Source organism: Dermacentor variabilis, chromosome 11, assembly GCF_050947875.1.
Source record: "Dermacentor variabilis isolate Ectoservices chromosome 11, ASM5094787v1, whole genome shotgun sequence".
NCBI classification, from domain to species: Eukaryota; Metazoa; Arthropoda; class Arachnida; order Ixodida; family Ixodidae; genus Dermacentor; species Dermacentor variabilis.
In genome coordinates this window covers 1,583,494-1,602,014 of record NC_134578.1, presented here as the reverse complement: position 1 = coordinate 1,602,014, position 18,521 = coordinate 1,583,494, and the positions used below count along the sequence as shown (strand labels likewise).

The 18,521-nt window shown below is 46.1% G+C and overlaps 1 protein-coding gene across 1 annotated transcript in view; it reads left to right on the top strand.

The window, feature by feature from the left end:
* The first annotated feature begins 8,774 nt into the window (after positions 1 to 8,774).
* The window catches only part of LOC142564528 (aldehyde dehydrogenase 1A1-like), a 101,157-nt gene continuing 91,410 nt past the window's right edge, over positions 8,775 to 18,521 (top strand). Inside the window, exon 1 of the mRNA XM_075675543.1 lies at positions 8,775 to 8,915. Coding sequence (XP_075531658.1) covers positions 8,877 to 8,915 — 39 coding nt within the window. The 5' untranslated portion in view covers positions 8,775 to 8,876. The remainder of the gene's footprint in view (positions 8,916 to 18,521) is intronic.

The following is an 18,521-nucleotide window of genomic DNA, read 5'->3' as shown; positions in this document are numbered from 1 at the left end:
CATCCCGAGTCTTCGGCAAAGTCCTCCGCCAGGAGCTCTTCCCCTTCCATGTGCATTGCTGCCATGCCAGACGCGCACGCCCCGCCGCGCTAGGTCTACCAGACGTTAGCTCTCGGCCAGCAAGGAGCGAGTACAAGAGTTCCAATAAAGTGAAAAAAAAAGGGTGGCCCACCTCAAAAGCAGGTATCCGCTGAATCCTCTCGTCTTCGTGGATCCGATGATATGAAATTTCTACCACAATATGATTAAAAAAGGTGCGGAAGCATTCGAAAAAGATGGACCCATAAAAGCCCACAAGCCTCCTTCGAACTTCGTCGTCGTCCACCATGCTTCGAGGGAATTAACGAAATTCATTTTTCAGATATCTGCACAGCACTAAAGCTTGATGTTTTCAAGAAATGACGGAAGAGCACAGAAAAACGCATCTGCAATTTATATTGAGAACCATCGAATGCAAAAAAATTGCCGGATTAGAAATTTAGGGCCGCAGAAGTGCCGCCGTGATATCATGTGGTGGCGGCAGAAGGGCGCCGGAGATTGGAGGAACTGGATGCATTTATGGTCGCAGTATCTTTGCTCCAGGAAGCATATCCACGCTATTTGTATTTCTTGATTTGAACGAACTCTCGGTGAAGACTTCGTCTAGAAAAATGCTCGAAGGGAGTAGAAAGGTATGAACGACGTTACCATTTTAGCAGGTGATCTTTCGCGAATTAGATATGGCACAGGTATTTATACAGATGTGAGGCAACATTTTTACTAATTATGTTCTCGGTATTAGCATATGTGCATTTTTTCAACGTTTCGAGCGTCCTTTTCTTAGATTTAGCAGCGGCGTCCACAATTTTTCCGTTCACGCAGAAAGAAAAGCTTTTTAGGAGTACATACTTAGTGAACCACAGCACATGTTTTTTGAGCAACACTTCACTTGTAAGCCCGTCATCACAGGCGTCGAAATAAAATGAATTGTTGCTGGTTAAAAGCTGTAAGGGGAGATCCGTCACTACCTGACTCCGATTGGGCAGATTTAGAAAGTGCTCCTTCATTGAGTGTTCTTCTACAACAACGTAGATACAGCTACAGCATTGACGGCAAGTCCAGCCCAACTTGGGCAAGCGCTCTGATGAGATCGTAGTGCCTTTCAGCAACAGAGACACTGATTTCTTTGTTCACGGTCAGTGCCTCCCTGCATTTCGCGCATTTGAGATTCTTGAATGTAGCAATAAAGTGCGTGCTGATTTTAGCCGGTTGGTGCTTGTCTGACATACCGTTGTTTGCGCTGTTATTCTTTTTTTTTTTGCAGTAGCGTAGACGGCGTATCCTGCCGCGTAGACCAAGACTGGTATGATGTTTTTGATCTTCGAGAGCGCCTCCCGAGTCGCCACTACGTTGCAGCGAGTGGTTGCCTTGCTTGTTTGATGCTGTTGTGACGTAAGACCTCTCCTGAATGATGTCCTCGGGTGCGAAGTGATCCTCGCATACCTACAAAGAATGTTAGCTTACTTACATAACAGATTTCTGCTAGACGCATGGTAATACTTTCGCTTTATGTCATTCTTAGGTATCGGTTATGTGCTTTGCGAACAACCTAATAAAGAGGGCGGGGACTAGCCCTGATTAAAAAAGATTTCGACATTACTCACCGCGGAGGGCTGAGGAGTGAAATCAGCTCTTGATATTCACAAAGCGCATCTACTTTTCGCACAGATGATTATCCCTAGGAACGCTCAACACACGCACCTCAAGGTCGTTTTCCCCCCGACACTTGGAAACACAATGCTTGTTATGCATGGCGATGTTAATCTCGCTACATTATTAAAACGCGGTCACTTTTCAAATCACATAGGGCGGCGCGCAGTGAGGGCATCTTGGAGAGCACGAGAAATTGCAGACAACTTGATCCAATGAGCGACTCAGCTAGCGCGGAAAGCGACTGCATGCTCGCTCCAACGCGCACAGCATTCAACAAAAAATTGGAGGACGCTTAAGCTTCGCCTTTAAGAGTGGAACGCGACAGCGTTCCCGTCGACCCGCCAAGGGGTGTAAGACAATGGGCTACGGCGCAGCAACTACGCACCCCGCATCGGACGCGGTGAGCGTCGAGCAACGCAGCGTTCGGCGCGACAACGAAATGTGCGCCTGAGCAAGTGACGCACGCCTGAGCCTTAGAAACAGCTCGTTTCTAAGGCAACACCGCGTTCACTAGAGGCGCTTTTGTACCGCTTTGAAGCATCGGACGAATTTGTTTCGTCGAGTAAAGAAAGGTGGTCTGTCGGTGTGCCACTTGTTTCTTCAGCAAGTTGTATCACGTTTCATATTGATAAGGGACGAAAGAGACCCGTTTCTGTGTTGTTTTTTTCAAACCATGTTAACAGTTTCTATGCCTGATTTTTTTGTTTCTTCAGCCATTGGCCCTCACTACACAATTTCAAGGTTCTTGCGTGAAGTTGTAACGTCCTATCGTTTCCTTAGGGCGAGATTTTCCCTTGAGTACCTCTCCAATGTAAAAAGAAAGCGTCTTATGAAGGATCTCACTGAAAGTGTGTTCCCTGTTCCATTATATCGGTTAATTTTTCAACAAGGGCCTGGGCAAGACGTACTTAAAAGGGTTAAAGATATGTGTATACCGGCGAACGTTAAAACATTCTTTTTCAAGCTTCACACGGGAAGCTTGCCTGTTAAAACGTGGCTAGAGGAAAGAGTGATTTATGTGCCATGGGGAAGCAGATGCTTTCTGTGCAACAAAGCTGAAACGATTGAACATGTTTTCATCGATTGTAATAATGCCATATTATTTTGGGATATATTACAGAGAACGTTAAGGATAGACCTACCCCTCAATCCACATGGCATTCGTTTTTTACCGCCTGAACGCGATTTTGAACAGATGGATGTCATCTTTTTACTTGGACTGCACGCAGTATGGCGTAGTCTGTTGGCATATAGACATTGCGATGTTAAAGGCCGAACTGTGTATGAATATTTTGTGGAAATGGTTGTGAAGGTACGTGACGTGTACAAGATGAATGACTGTGATGAAGCTGTGGTGTCAATGCTTGATACTTTGACACATATAAAACGAGTGTGATCTATGATCACAAACACTTTTGAGGCTTGTAGCCAAGCTGGAAATAAAGAAAAAAGAAATAACTCGTGGCTCAGTGGTAACGTCTTCGTCTCAAACTCCGGAGACCCTGGTTTGATTCCCACCCAGCCCATCTTGCAAGTTGTTTTTTATTCATGAAGTGCCTGCTGGGATTTATCGCTCACGGCCAACGCCGCCGACGCCGACACCGACGCCGACGACACCGGCTTTTCTGCGACACGAGCTCCTTAACGCTGTCGCGTTAAAAAGCTACTGTGCGCAGCCGTGATAATAGAGCCGCGATGGCGCGCATTGCTCGCGTGCAGTGCACCCACGGATGGCGGCGGCCACGGAGAGGCGCGTTGCCTCGAACGCTTCTTTCTTGTCGATGGCGTAGAGTCGGACTTTAAGCAGTGCTGCGCCCTTACCTTGATCTACTTGGTATTGGTCAAAGTGAGGTGACGTCAGAATCGGAAGGAAAGTCCTTGCTCGTGACCTTGATCGGTCTTTGGCGTAGACTATGAAACAGATGCCTCGCTTTCAAATGTCGCACAATGGCGCGGTAGTCAACGAGCCTGACTCTCAAACGTACACTATTTTAGTAACATGGGTTCCAATGCCAGTGACGGTGGTTGTGTATAATCTTTCTTTTTCTTCACCCAGCGGCGATAATGAAGCTGGCGATGACGAGGTGGCGTGATGACAATAGAAATTGTCGTTTTATTATAGATGGCAACAATGGTCGTTGTCGGCGTAACGTATTGAACGGATGGACGGACAGACAGGGCAAGCCCAATTTGTAGCACATGATTATTGTCGCAGTAATAATTGGGGTGGGGTATATCACCTGGTTTGCTCTAACCATGCAGGATCGGGAAAATGTAAGCCGTGCTGCTTATATTTGTGCCGCAGGCATGAAGAGTAGACGTGAGCGCGTCCTTTGAAACATATTTTTTTCCTGTTAGTAGCACTGTGTTGACCTTGGGGATGAGATATGGATCTACCTTCACTGAAACAGTCTGAGTGGTACTTGGGACCCATCTGCGCAGAATCATCACACCGCACCACATCATTGAGCTGCTCCAAACCACCCGTGGGGCTTCAGGCCGACGACGGGCCAGAAAAGAGGTGGACAGCGCGGACCATCCCACACTTGGCGGCAACGGCGGCAGGAAGGAACCACGGTAAGCTGTGACTGTGCTTTTCGCAGGTTGGTGTTTCCTCTCTCGCTTGGTTTTGAACATGTGTTTGCTGCCGCTGCTGTCACCCTGATATTCCTGCTGTGTGTGCGCTCTTTAAGTAATTGCCGCATCTTGCAACCAAAGTGTACGACGACTACAGATGTCTGCTTTTGCTGTAAGGATACGCTCACGTCAGGTGAAAGTATTGTATTATGTGATGAGTGTAACAACCCATACCATTTTGGAATGTGTGCTGCGCTAACAGAAAAATAATACGAAAAGTTAGCAACACAGAAATGGGTTTGCGCAACGTGCAAAATTATGAAGCGCAAAGGAGAGAACCTGAATGAAAAGATGGCTAATGAGGAGGCAGCCGACATAAGGTCAATCCTAGTTCGCATAAATGAGAGACTTTATCAATTAATGCCACTAAAAGAGACTGCGCCAAACATAGAAAGATCAGTGCAGCTGATGTGAGAAATATATGATGAAGTTCTAGAGCGACTTGCCACTCAAGAAAAGGACGCAAAAGAAATGCGCAAGAGACTGGAGGCCCTTCAACTAAAAGCACAAAGAACAGAAGCAAAAAAAGAAAAAAACTACGAAGTGCAATTAACGACCTTGAGTGGCGAGGCAGAACGCTAAACCTTGAATTTCACGGAATTCAGGTGTCCACTGATGAAGATCTGTTAAGCAAAGTGAATTCTGTGGCCGACGTGATCGGTGTGTCCAGGCTTGAAGATACAGACAGTAATACTATTCACAGATTACCGTATAAATTGATAAGATTACCGGAACTACTGCCAGATACGCTGTACAAGAGTGAGGGATCTGTGGTTCGAAAAGAGGCATAAACTGACGGAAAGCGCCCCCCCCCCCAAATGTAGCGCTTCCATTCTAGAAAACTTGAGAAACCATAACCGTCACTTGCTACAACAAACAAAAGACTGGGTGAAGCAAAATGCGCACCAGTACGTCTGGCACAGAAATGGCAAAATTTTGATGCGGAAAGCCAATGGTGATTCGGTGATTGTAGTGCGCAGTGCACGTAATCTTCCCACATAATTCTCCCTATTACGTCTATGTCATGTGTCCGAAAAGTTATTTTTAATGTTGGCCATGGCTAATCGCAGTTACCTTCTTCCTGATGAGGTAAGCACAGTTTTAGCAAGTTATAACAAAACTTCCCTCAAATGTCTTCACTTAAACACCCGTTCACTGTGTAACAAGGAAACCGAAGTCAACACTCTTATCTCTAGCTTTTCCTTTTTGTTTGATGTCATCATGTTGACGGAAACTTGGTGTAAAGACGGCCAAAATAACTACACGTTCTCCTTTTATCAGTAGTTTTCGTTAACTCGATCCACGCGTCGTGGTGGTGTTACGTTGCTGATAAAGCCAGGCGTCAATTGAGAACTGCTTGATTCGTTTTGGTGTTGTTTGCAATGACTTTGAAATACTCTCAGCACGTGTGAACAAACACGTATTTTCTGCTTGCTATCGGCCTCCTAATGGAAATGCTCCGAATTTCTTTCACTTTTAATATGCAATTCCTGCATTTCATTTCTAACAATGGTAACAATTCTAACAATTTCGGGCGGTGATTTAGTATTGATATGCTGGCAAATACTAATCTGCTAAAAGCAATGGAAACACTCATTACCTGAAATGGGTGTGAGAATACAGTTAGATTACCCACAAGAGTAACAAAGGCTGTGAAACATTACTTGACCTTTTCATAACAAAGATTGACAAAACGAACATCACGATGGCAGTTGTATCATCCGATCTTAGTGATCACTTCCCGATAATTCTCATGATACAGAAACAAAATATGGAAGCCCGTACAAATGCGACAGCGCGTTGTGTGTCAACCCATTACGAAGGCTGGTGTAGACAGTTTTAGAGAGGAATTTCTGCAGTCTGACTTTAAATGGCTTCTGGAAATAGAAAATGCTGATGACGCATACAATAGGTTTATAAATAAAATAACGGAGATATATAAGAAATATTTCCCGCTAAGAACGTTTACCCTAGGTAGAAATATTCGTAAGCCCTGGATTACACCCGAACTGCACAACAAAATTAACTATAAGAACTCGCTTTACCGTTGTTTTGGTAAAACAAAAGATCCGAATCTGCTCAAGACTTATAAAACATATCGAAATAAGCTAAACAAAGAGATTAAAACGAGCAGGTCTCGTTACCTTTACCCTGAATTCGAGAGTTTTTTATACAGAGGTGATCAACTGTGGAGAAAACTAAATACCTTTATGAGGCCTAGAAAATCAACACCAGGTATCTGGAAATTGTCATTGGATGCCAGGGAAGTAAGCGGCAACGTACTTGCCAATTCCTTTAATGATCACTTCCTTCAGTATTCCGATTGTGGAGTACTTAATGAGTTCATCGACTTCATGGCTGCTCACAACCAATGTTGAGCTTTTCTCAGTCCAGTAACCGGATCTGAGGTGATGTCAGTTTTTTCCTTTCTTACAAATAGTTCCAGCTGTGACGCAGAACTTATGCAAATTCGTCCAATTAAATATGTTCTTGACATTCTGTGTCCGTATATAACTTACATTTTTAACATCTGCTTGTCGAGCGCCTCATTTCCGAAAAGAATGCAAATTGCAAAAGTGACTGTACTGTTCAAAAAGAGTGATGCGAATGACATGGGCAATTATCGACCAATTTCTGTACTACCCATATTTTCTAAAGGATTAGAAAAAGTGAACCATATTCGAACTTCCAGCTTCCTTGATAAACACAATTTAATCTCACCTGCACAGTTCGATTCATCAAAAACAAGTATACGGAAATGGCGTTACTAGAACAGAACGAATTCATTTTATCACACATTGAAAAATTAGTGGTAATACTGGGTATTTTGTGGATTTCTCTAACGCCTTTGACTGTATTCATCACTATACACTACTTAAAAATCTTGAAATATACGGAATCCGCGGACATTTCCTGCAACTAATTCAGTCATACCTTAGTCACCGGCAACTGTTGGTAAAAATTGAATCATATCAATCTGACTTAATATCTATTATTAGAGGTGTGCCCGAAGGGAGCCTTCTGGGTCCACTGCTCTTTAATACTTATGTCAACGACCTTACAAATACCTGTACGAAATCAAAATATATTTTATATGCGGATGACGCCAGTATATTTATAACAGCTCAAGATTGTAATCAACTCGTAAGTGCAGCAAACTCTCTCCTTATAAACTTGAAAAATGATCCATAGCAAACCAACTGAAAATAAATGTTAATAAAACCATAGCTGTTATATTTAGGGCAAAATCGAAGCAGTTCAATGCTCCAGTAAACTTAACATATGGGGGCGAACCACTGGAAATAACTGATCACAATAAAAACCTTGGCGTAACTTTTCCCAATAATATGCTTTGGGATAACCATACTGACACTGTTTCGACAAAGTTAACTCGTGTAGCTGGCGTCTTATCTCGCCTAAGAACATATCTGCCATTCAAGGTCAAACTTCGTCTTTATAATTGACTTTTTACCCTCATCTAAATTACTGTTTATTGGCTTGGGGCACAACTATTCAAACTAATTTACTGAAACATTTTCTGCTCCAGAAAAAATTTGTCAGTCTGCTTTATGACTTACCATACAACAGCCATACACATAGTTTGTTTTTTAAAAAAAAAACTATTACAGCAGTAAAAAGTCTTTATAACTATAAGCTAACACTAGCCTTGAAACGCGATGTACTTGAAAATGAATGTTTCTATGCGACTTATCATCACTAAAAGAGAACATTTCCGTACACATTACCCGTCACAAAGAAAAATGGAATGTTATAACCTATCGGTCTAACTACTCCATAGAAAAACTTTCCTTCACCCTGCCCACTCTCCTGAATAACTACAACAAAAGTACCACTGACATTTAAAAAAGAACTAATGCTGAAATACGGCATCACTATGCATAAGGTACCTAGTCGGTCTCATTGGATGTTTTTTGTTTGCATTCATTGTGTTCATTTCGGTTCCTATGTATGTTTTCGGCGTTCTTTTCTGTAAACTTTTTTACTGCCCCCTTGTAGAGGAGGCTGCGGGCTCCTGTCAAGCTGCCGTTTTTTCGTGCATCTTTACCTGCAGGCTCTTGCATCTTTCTTGATGGTAAATAAACATTGTTATTATAATTATTTTTTTTCTGGGAGAACGAAAGTGTGACTGAAGGATGCAAAGCTTATGGTCTTGCGACGTTAAACTTAAATTGCGGCTTGGCAAATTAAAATGCTCAGAGAGCGTAAGGGCTTCTCCAACCCATACGCACGGGCGTTGAGCATTTATTGCTGATAACATTTAGCGCTGGCTGTAGAAGTAACTAGGGTCTCTTAAAGATATGCAAGCTGAGAGTACATGGATGTTTTATTTTTTCAAATCACGTCGGGTTTCGGGCGTCACAGCCTTGCTCGCTCCCCGTTGTCGGGGCGGCCACTCAAGTCCCTCCACTTGCGCCTATCAGCTCCTCCTCGGTGCGGGCCGAGATGAGAGCAGTCCTCGTGCGCCGCTGCAGGCAAGCAGACGTTCGCTCCTACGCCGGCTCTTCTCGTCGAAAAAAAGGCACGCCATGGGACCAATCCGAAATCCCGTGATCAAGTTTTCTCAGGTGGGAGCTCTTCCATGAAGACTGCCCTTTGCATGCCTCGCGTCTCTTCTCAAGAGGCCCGGCTGTCATAAAAAATGTCCTCAAAAGTTCGCTGAGCTCCCGAAGCATATATTCGAGGCTTTCGTAGTGTTTCTTCGACTCTGCCCGTACACTCACTAAAGATGGTCAGTGGTCGACAGTATATTTTCATGGCGAGTGAAAGCAAAGGAAAGGAGACAAATAAGCCGTACTGTCCTAATATAGTTGAACACATTACTGCGTGAAATGAGTGCACATCAGCGCGGCTTGGCAATGGGAGCACTTCTTCGCAATTTGAAAACTTGCAGGATATAATTCCACATTACATCGTTCGTAAATTTCGAGAACACGTATATTTTTTTATACTCGAGCCAGCCAAGCCGACTTCCCTTCTGAGCTGAATTCTTTTTCAAGTTTGCGAAATATTTGTTATGCTAAAGAAGTTCACACTATTATTTCTAAGCATAGCGCACAATTTTTAACACGACAGCGTTAACGGCCCCGTGTCACAGAAAATCCGACGTCGACGTCCAGCGTCGACCATCTTTTCACGAGAAATCATATCGAAGCACGGTCATTCCATGCGAAACGTCCCATACCCAAAAGTGACCATCATTGATTTTTTTTTTTGAAAAAAATTGAGCGACATGGCTATTCTGTGACTAAGGCTTCACCAAAGTATTTTCGTCGAAAAAGAATTTTTGATCTCGTGAGCGATTTTGAAGTTTCAACAAAGGTGCAAAAGTTGGTTGGAGGTACGTTTTTTTTTATTCAAGTCTGAAACTAGGCGCAATAACAAATTTATTTTAGTGCATTGTATTGGCATCGTTCTTTCACATGACGTCATAATTGAATGCATTTTAGAGTTTTTCATGTTTATTTGGCTCAGTAAAAAGCAATAAAACTTTCGTTTTAATAAATTTTTTTCATAAACTGCGTCAGTTCTTCAGCTACCATAATTTTTCTCCCTTTTTTTCCTGTTACTACAATGTCTGCTAAAAATAAATTGAAATTATTAATAAATATATATTTTGAGGAATATACCTCCAAAATTGGCAAGAAGTCAATTTGTTGCGATATTGACACGTGAACTCGTTTATCTTTTACGGGTGAGCGCTTTTACCATCGACGAAATGTTATCGCTCAGCGCAGACGCGTCTACACGTATCGGAAGTTTCTATATAGAATGTTATCGGTGCTTCTATCCGCTGTCTGTCATCGCCGAACCATAGAGAGAGAAGTTCAACAAGAGGGGACACTCTTCAAAAACTGGCAGCAGGAAACACGTCACGTCTGGTTTCAACTCCATCCGTTAGTTGACGCGAGCATCAGAAAAAAAGAATGTGACATAAACTTCCAGACAAGGTTTTGTTTTTTTTTCTTTCCCACTAAAAGTGAAAAAGTTTTGCGTGTAAATGAACTTATACTTTCCAACTTATTTTTGTAGCGTTGCCTAGCAACAAGCTAGCGGCAAGCCATACGCGCGTGCGTACGTCATGCGCCAGACAAGCCGCAGGAGTGAGCGAGGCCGGCGGCGCATGCGAAGCTCGCGTGCTCGGCGACCCGTCTCTTTTGGATGTAGCCCGTTTTTTGGGCTCCCGGCGTTCTCTTGTGTTCCGTCTGCATTTCGACACGGCACCGCTGCACTACTGGACTGCAGCAAGGTGAGGAATTTTGTTTGACAGTCTGCGACGCACTTCAAGCACATTTAGGCTTACTGCACCAAATTGAGCCTATATAGTGACGCAGTTATCGAAAAACAGCTCCGCAATCCAAGCGTAGTTAATGACTTAATTACTCGTACTGGGAGATGTTTGCGACGTTTTCTATGACCCCAAGCATAATTATAACTTATTTCGGTAGATTTTGGGCACGCTCGCCGCACCTGGTTCTCTAACGAAAAGCACCTAGGCCGTGTGACGCAGTTTCGCGGATATTGAATCTTACCGGGACATATTTTGGCGCTTTCTCTGGCCCCAGACATTATTTTAACTAATTTCACTATTTTTTGGGGTACTTTTCAAGCACAGTGACCGCGCTCGGCGTAGTGGCGCAGTTAGCGAAAAGCAGCTCGGCTGTGTGCCGCAGTTAGTTTCGCGTAGCGCGGCGGTGGCGTAGAGGTAGAACACCCGCCTCGCGTGCAAGAGGTCCGTGGTTCGAATCCCGGTGCCGGCAATTTTCCACCGGATTAAAAAAAAAATCCGCGTGTTCCTAAATTGCATAAACAGGCCTGGAGTGTGGCATGATCCCGGTGACCAGAACCGGTAGCGCACTCCCTCACCAGAGCAGGATTGGCCACCTTGCTGCAGTACTTGGCCACAACCTCCTATATGAACACAACAATCAAACCCCGGCCCTCAGTCCCCAGCAGCTGCGAAGCAACTGACCACGGCGGCGGTCAGACCTGCGACGCAGCAGAGGGTGCTAAGAATCACTGGCTCCGGACAGGCCGCCATTGGAATATGAACCTGGCAACGTTTAACGCTAGAACGTTATCTAGTGAGGCGAGTCTAGCAGTGCTACTGGAGGAATTAGAGGGCAGTAAATGGGATATAATAGGGCTCAGTGAAGTTAGGAGGCCAAAAGAAGCATATACAGTGCTAAAAAGCGGGCACGTCCTGTGCTACCGGGGCTTAGCGGAGAGAACTAGGAGTCGGATTCCTGATTAATAAGAATATAGCTGGTAACATACAGGAATACCATAGCATTAACGAGAGGGTGTCAGGTCTTGTTGTGAAACTTAATAAGAGGTACAAAATGAAGGTTGTACAGGTCTACGCCCCTACATCTAGCCATGATGACCAGGAAGTCGAAAGCTTCTATGAAGACGTGGAATCGGCGATGGGTAGAGTGAACACTAAATACACTATACTAATGGGCGATTTTAATGCCAAGGTAGGCAAGAAGCAGGCTGGAGACAAGGCAGTGGGGGAATATGGCATAGGCACTAGGAATAGCAGGGGAGAGTTATTAGTAGAGTTTGCGGAACAGAATAATATGAGGATAATGAATACCTTCTTCCGCAAGCGGGATAGCCGAAAGTGGACTTGGAGGAGCCCGAACGGCGAGACTAGAAATGAAATAGACTTCATACTCTGCGCTAATCCTGGCATCATACAAGATGTGGACGTGCTCGGCAAGGTGCGCTGCATTGACCACAGGATGGTAAGAACTCGAATTAGCCTAGACCTGAGGAGGGAACAGAAGAAACTGGTACATAAGAAGCCGATCAATGAGTTAGCGGTAAGAGGGAAAATAGAGGAATTCCAGATCAAGCTACAGAACAGGTATTCGGCTTTAACTCAGGAAGAGGACCTTAGTGTTGAAGCAATGAACGACAATCTTGTGGGCATCATTAAGGAGTGTGCAATGGAAGTCGGTGGTAGCTCCGTTAGGCAGGATACCAGTAAACTATCGCAGGAGACGAAAGATCTGATCAAGAAACGCCAATGTATGAAAGCCTCTAACCCTACAGCTAGAATAGAACTGGCAGAACTTTCGAAGTTAATCAACAAGCGGAAGACAGCTGACATAAAGAAATACAATATGGATAGAATTCAACATACTCTCAGGAACGGAGGAAGCCTAAAAACAGTAAAGAAGAAACTAGGAATAGGCAAGAATCAGATGTATGCGTTAAGAGACACAGCCGGCAATATCATTACTAATATGGATGAGATAGTTCAAGTGGCTGAGGAGTTCTATAGAGATTTATACAGTACCAGTGACACCCATGACGATAATGGATGAGAAAATAGTCTAGAGGAATTCGAAATCCCACAGTTAACGCCGGAAGAAGTAAAGAAAGCCTTGGGAGATATGCAAAGGGGGAAGGCAGCTGGGGAGGATCAGGTAACAGCAGATTTGTTGAAGGATGGTGGGCAGATTGTTCTAGAGAAACTGGCCACCCTGTATACGCAATGCCTCATGACCTCGAGTGTACCGGAATCTTGGCAGAACGCTAACATGATCCTAATCCATAAGAAAGGGGACGCCAAAGACTTGAAAAATTATAGACCGATAAGCTTACTGTCCGTTGCATACAAAGTATTTACTAAGGTAATCGCAAATAGAATCAGGAACACCTTAGACTTGTGTCAACCAAAGGACCAGGCAGGATTCCGTAAAGGCTTCTCAACAATAGACCATATTCACACTATCAATCAAGTGATAGAGAAATGTGCAGAATATAACCAACCCTTATATATAGCTTTCATTGATTACGAGAAAGCGCTTGATTCAGTCGAAACCTCAGCAGTCATGGAGGCATTACGGAATCAGGGTGTAGACGAGCCGTATGTAAAAATACTGAAAGATATCTATAGCGGCTCCACAGCCACCGTAGTCCTCCATAAAGATAGCAACAAAATCCCGAATAAAGAAAGGCGTCAGGCAGGGACATACGATCTCCCCAATGCTATTCACAGCGTGTTTACAGGAGATATTCAGAGACCTGGATTGGGAAGAATTGGGGATAAACGTTAATGGAGAATACCTTAGTAACTTGCGATTCGCTGATGATATTGCCTTGCTTAGTAACTCAGGGGACCAATTGCAATGCATGCTCACTGACCTGGAGAGGCAAAGCAGAAGAGTGGGTCTAAAAATTAATCTGCAGAAAACTAATGTTTTACAGTCTCGAAAGAGAACAGCAATTTACAATAGGCAGCGAGGCACTGGAAGTCGTAATGGAATACATCTACTTAGGGCAGGTAGTGACGGCGGATCCGGACAATGAGACGGAAATAATCAGAAGAATAAGAATGGGCTGGGGTGCGTTTGGCAGGCATTCTCCGATCATGAACAGCAGGTTGTCACTATCCCTCAAGAGTAAAGTGTATAATAGCTGTGTCTTACCAGTACTCACCTACGGGGCAGAAACCTGGAGGCTTACGAAAAGGGTTCTGCTCAAATTGAGGACGACGCAACGAGCTATGGAAAGAAGAATCATAGGTGTAACGTTAAGGGATAAAAAAGAGCAGATTGGGTGAGGGAACAAACGCGAGTTAATGACATCTTAGTTGAAATCAAGAAAAAGAAATGGGCATGGGCAGGACATATAATGAGGAGGGAAGATAACCGATGGTCATTAAGGGTTACGGACTGGATTCCAAGGGAAGGGAAGCGGAGCAGGCGGCGGCAGAAAGTTAGGTGAGCGGATGAGATTAAGAAGTTTGCAGGGGCGGCATGGCCACAATTAGTACCTGACCGGGGTTGTTGGAGAAGTATGGGAGAGGCCTTTGCCCTTCAGTGGGCGTAACCAGGCTGATGATGATGATGATGATGATGATGATGATGATGATGAATCATACTGGTTGAAGTTTGTGACGCATTCTCTGACCCGAAAAAGTATTGTAATTTATTTGGTAACTTTGTAGGATATCTTGAAGCATGCTCGCCGCGCCTGGGGTTGTGAAGCTGTTAGCAAAAAAAGCAAGCCGGCCATAGTGAGTTAGTTTTCCGTGTACTGAATTTTAGTGGCACAAGTTTGTGACGCATTTTATAGCTTTGCAACAACGTATACCTTATTTTGGTACTCACGCTTGTCGTAAACGCGACGAGCGATTGCCGAGAGTGATAACACGGGAGTGTTGCAAGCGCTGGCAGTACGCGTAAAAGATAACACGGAGGAGCTCAAGAACATGACATTTATGTATTCTGAGCGACTGAAAACAGGCTTTGCACCCACGAATCTGTCTTGAGTGCGACTAGAAGGCATTCTGTGAGCGTGTAACATGCTCTGGCTGAGCCTGCGTTGCAGCCACCTCTGTGTACTTGGCGCATCATCGCGTCGACCTGGGCCAAGCTATTTTGGAAACGCGCAGTCACCCGTGCATTTGTGCACTTAAAGAGCAGGAAATAATGCCCGGGAAGGGATGAGTGCTTGAAAATTAGATGTATTGTTCAAATTTTATGGCATTGTTTGGGAGGAGTCTTCGCTGCGAAATGTACGTAAAAGTGAATTTGTCTGTAATGCCGTTCATTCACCACTTAGGCACGTTTCGCCTCTCCACGCAATATCCTATCAGGTGAATATACCACAATGATACATGCTTGTAATTTACTTTCTTTCAGCTGATGGCATCCGGTGGAGCTTCGTACGGCAACGACTGCTGCTTACCTGGTGCCCCAACTTTGGATGAATGTAGAAGAAGCCCGGAACGAGTATGTATATAGAGCAAAATAAACATTTCATCATTTAAGAAGACGTCTTGCGTTTTCTTTATGAAATTGCACCTGACTGATTCGGCGGAGTCTTGTAAAGGTCGTACGCAATCACTTTTACTAAATAATGCAGCGATTCCACGCCAAGCCGACGCGGGGTTCAGCAGAAGCGAAAATAAATAAATAAATAAATAAATAAATGCCGCGCTGAACAGCGGAGCCGCCACGGCGTGTACCAACTGGTGTTAAAAACGCGCGCGCCCAAAACCGAAACCAGAAGAAGTTAATACCATCCGCTTGGTGTGCTACAGTCAATTCGGCCGCTGGGCTCTGTGGGAGTATCCGCTCTTTTTGAAACTTCTTTCTCTATGGCCGAATCTTGTGTTATCTGATTACATGCATGCGCGACGCGAATGGCGTAGAACTTTGTGGAAGGCATGCGGGTTCCAGCGATTCCTCTGGAACATTCGACGACTCGTCTGTAGAAGCCGACGCGCTTGACCCGCTGATCAGATTTTGACGATCGCCGACTGTGCTCGCCGTTTTCGCCGTTCTTTAAGTTTAGCCGGTTTTTGTGGGCACAGGTTCGCCCAATAAAACGCTAGTTTAGTCTTTCCCAGTTTGACTATTTTCTTTAACGTCACTACCACGTGACATCTGGTGGAGGTGCTTTGCGTTCATGTTCCGGACGCCTCCACAAAGCCGTAACCCAAGCTCGAACACGGAAGACTTCACCAACGTCAACAAGAACCAGCGCGGTAGCGGCAGGTTCCAAGGACTGCCCCCGGAGCACGGTCGTTTGCCTGAGACGAGCAGGAAGATTGCCACCAAGTCCACCGCAATGGCAGCCCCAGCGTCCCCCATCGTGCTGCAGCAGCCCAGAAAGCCTCCGATGTTCCGCGGTTCAACGTTCGAAGACCTGGAAAGCTGGCTTAAGACATATGAGAGAGTCGCTACATTTAACAGCTGGAACAACGACGACAAACTGCGACGTGTTTTCGTCGCATTGGAAGACGCTACCAAGACGAGGTTCGAGAACCGAGAAGCCACCTTACCGACCTGGGACCTGTTCCGAAGCGGCTTTCTGGAGACATTCGCAAGCGTGGTACGCCGAGAACAAGCCCAAGCGCTATTAGAAACGCGCGTGCAGCTACCTTATGAGAGAACCGCGATCTTCACGGAAGAAATGAGCCGTCTATTCCGCCACACCGACCCTGAAATGCCCGAGGAGAAGAAAGTCCGCCTACTGATGCGTGGTGTAAAGGAGGAGCTTTTTGCCGGAATGGTACGAAGCCCACCGAAGACCATCGACGAGCTTCTTCGCGAGGCCACCAGCATCGAGAAAACACTCGAGATGCGAAACCGGCAATTAGACTGGCGCACGAACTCTACAAGCTACTTAATGAAAAAAGAGAGCGCTACGAAGACAAGGACGAAAGAACAACGAGTACGACAAGACAAGCGCCTTGTCTGTCGTACTCGTTGTTCTTTCGTCCTTGTCTTCGTAGCGCTCTCTTTTTTCATTAAGTATGCTCAACCAACTCGCCCACATCAAGCTTCTGCTCTACAAGCTACGCCGGAGTTCAATCACTGGCTACTGACGATCTACGCGAGACCATCCGAGTGGTTGTACGGGAGGAGCTGCAGAAGTTCTACCCAAGGTCGCAGTTCCAAGTGGATTCAATCACTGAAACCGTCAAAGAATAGGTTCAGCGATCGCTTGGAGTCCCTGAGGTGTAACTACGATCACCGCAACCTCAGCCGGAACCGATGACATACGCCGCCGTCGCCCGCCGTCAAGGTACCCCTCCGCGACAACGGCAGAGCCCTGTAACGCCGCAATTCCGTCGTCCACCACCGCCGCCGCCACCACGCACAACCGTCGCCCAGCGCAGCTACGCGTGGAAGACGGACATTTGGAGAGCCCCCGACCACCTCCCGCTCTGCTACCACTGCGGCGAAGCCGGCCATGTGTACCGTCAATGTCCATAACGCGACCTGGGATTGCGAGTGTTCGCCGTCAACGCACCGCGCCCTAGGGAAGGTGAACGCCCTCGTGACATCGCCGAATACCTCGCCGCTACTCAGTGGAGCCCTCGACGACTGTCCCATTCGCCGTCACCAGGCCGCTACCTGCCGCCGCAGCGCCGTCCATACACTGGCCCAGCACGGGGCCGCTCTGCGAGCCCATATCCGAAAAACTAAAAGCAGCAACCGATGGAGGTGCAGTTGCTGTTCGTCGAACTGACGAAGATCCGCCGCCGACGAAAAAATTGGAGGACGCTTAAGGTTCGCCTTCAAGAGTGGAACGCGATAGCGTTCCCGTCGACCCGCCAAGGGGTATTGTGCTACGGCGCAGCGACTACGCGCCCCGCATCGGACGCGGTGAGCGTCGAGCAACGCAGCGTTCGGAGCGACAACGAAATCTGCGCCTCAGCAAGCGACGCACGCCTGAGCTTTAGAAAAAGCTCGTTTCTAAGGTAACACCGCGTTCACTAGAGGCGCCTTTGTACCGCTTTGAAGCATCGAACTCGTGGCTCAGTGGTAACGTCTCCGTCTCACACTCCGGAGACCCTGGTTCGATTCCCACCCAGCCCATCTTGGAAGTTGCTTTTTATTTATTCATTATAGGCCTTCGCGCCATCCTTTAATAAATACATTTTGTCATCATCATTTATGAAGTGCCTGCCGTGATTTATCGCTCACGGCCAACGCCGCGGAAGCCGACACCGATGCCGACGCCGACGACACCGGCTGTTCTGCGACACGAGCTCCTTAACGCTATCGCGTTAATACGTCAAAAATCCTGTCTAGACGAAATGTCAAGGAGACACCGCCATACCGACGTAGTCTGGAAGAAAAGAACACGCTGATGAAAGACGGCCTGACGACGCGACGTTCCAGTCACTGGTCAATGCGACGCAGCCGTGATCCGACGCCAAGAACAAACTGCAACGCAAGACAAAGAACCACCGGCCTCGACGTGCTTCTCGACGGCCACGCTGTCACTTTAGTCGACACAGGGGCCGATTGCTCCGTCATGAGTGGACACATCGCCGCCCAAATGAAAAAAGTTAAGACTGCACGGGAGGGCCCCCAAATTTGGACTGCTGGAGGGCACCTCATTACGCCCGCTGGAATCTGCACGGCCAGAATTACCGTTCATGACCGAACTTACCCTGCCACCTTCGTTATCCTCCAACAGTGTTCACGAGACGTCATTCTTGGCATGGACTTCCTGAACCAACACGGCGCAATCATCGACCTCAAGTCGAAATCAGTAACGCTGCCGCAAAATCAAGTGATACGGCCGGAGAGCTCTCGTAGTCACCATGCCTTAAGCATGCTCGAAAGTCAAGTCAGCATCCCGCCTCGCTCCAGCGTTGTCATTTCCGTCGGCACCAGAACACCTGCCGACGTTGA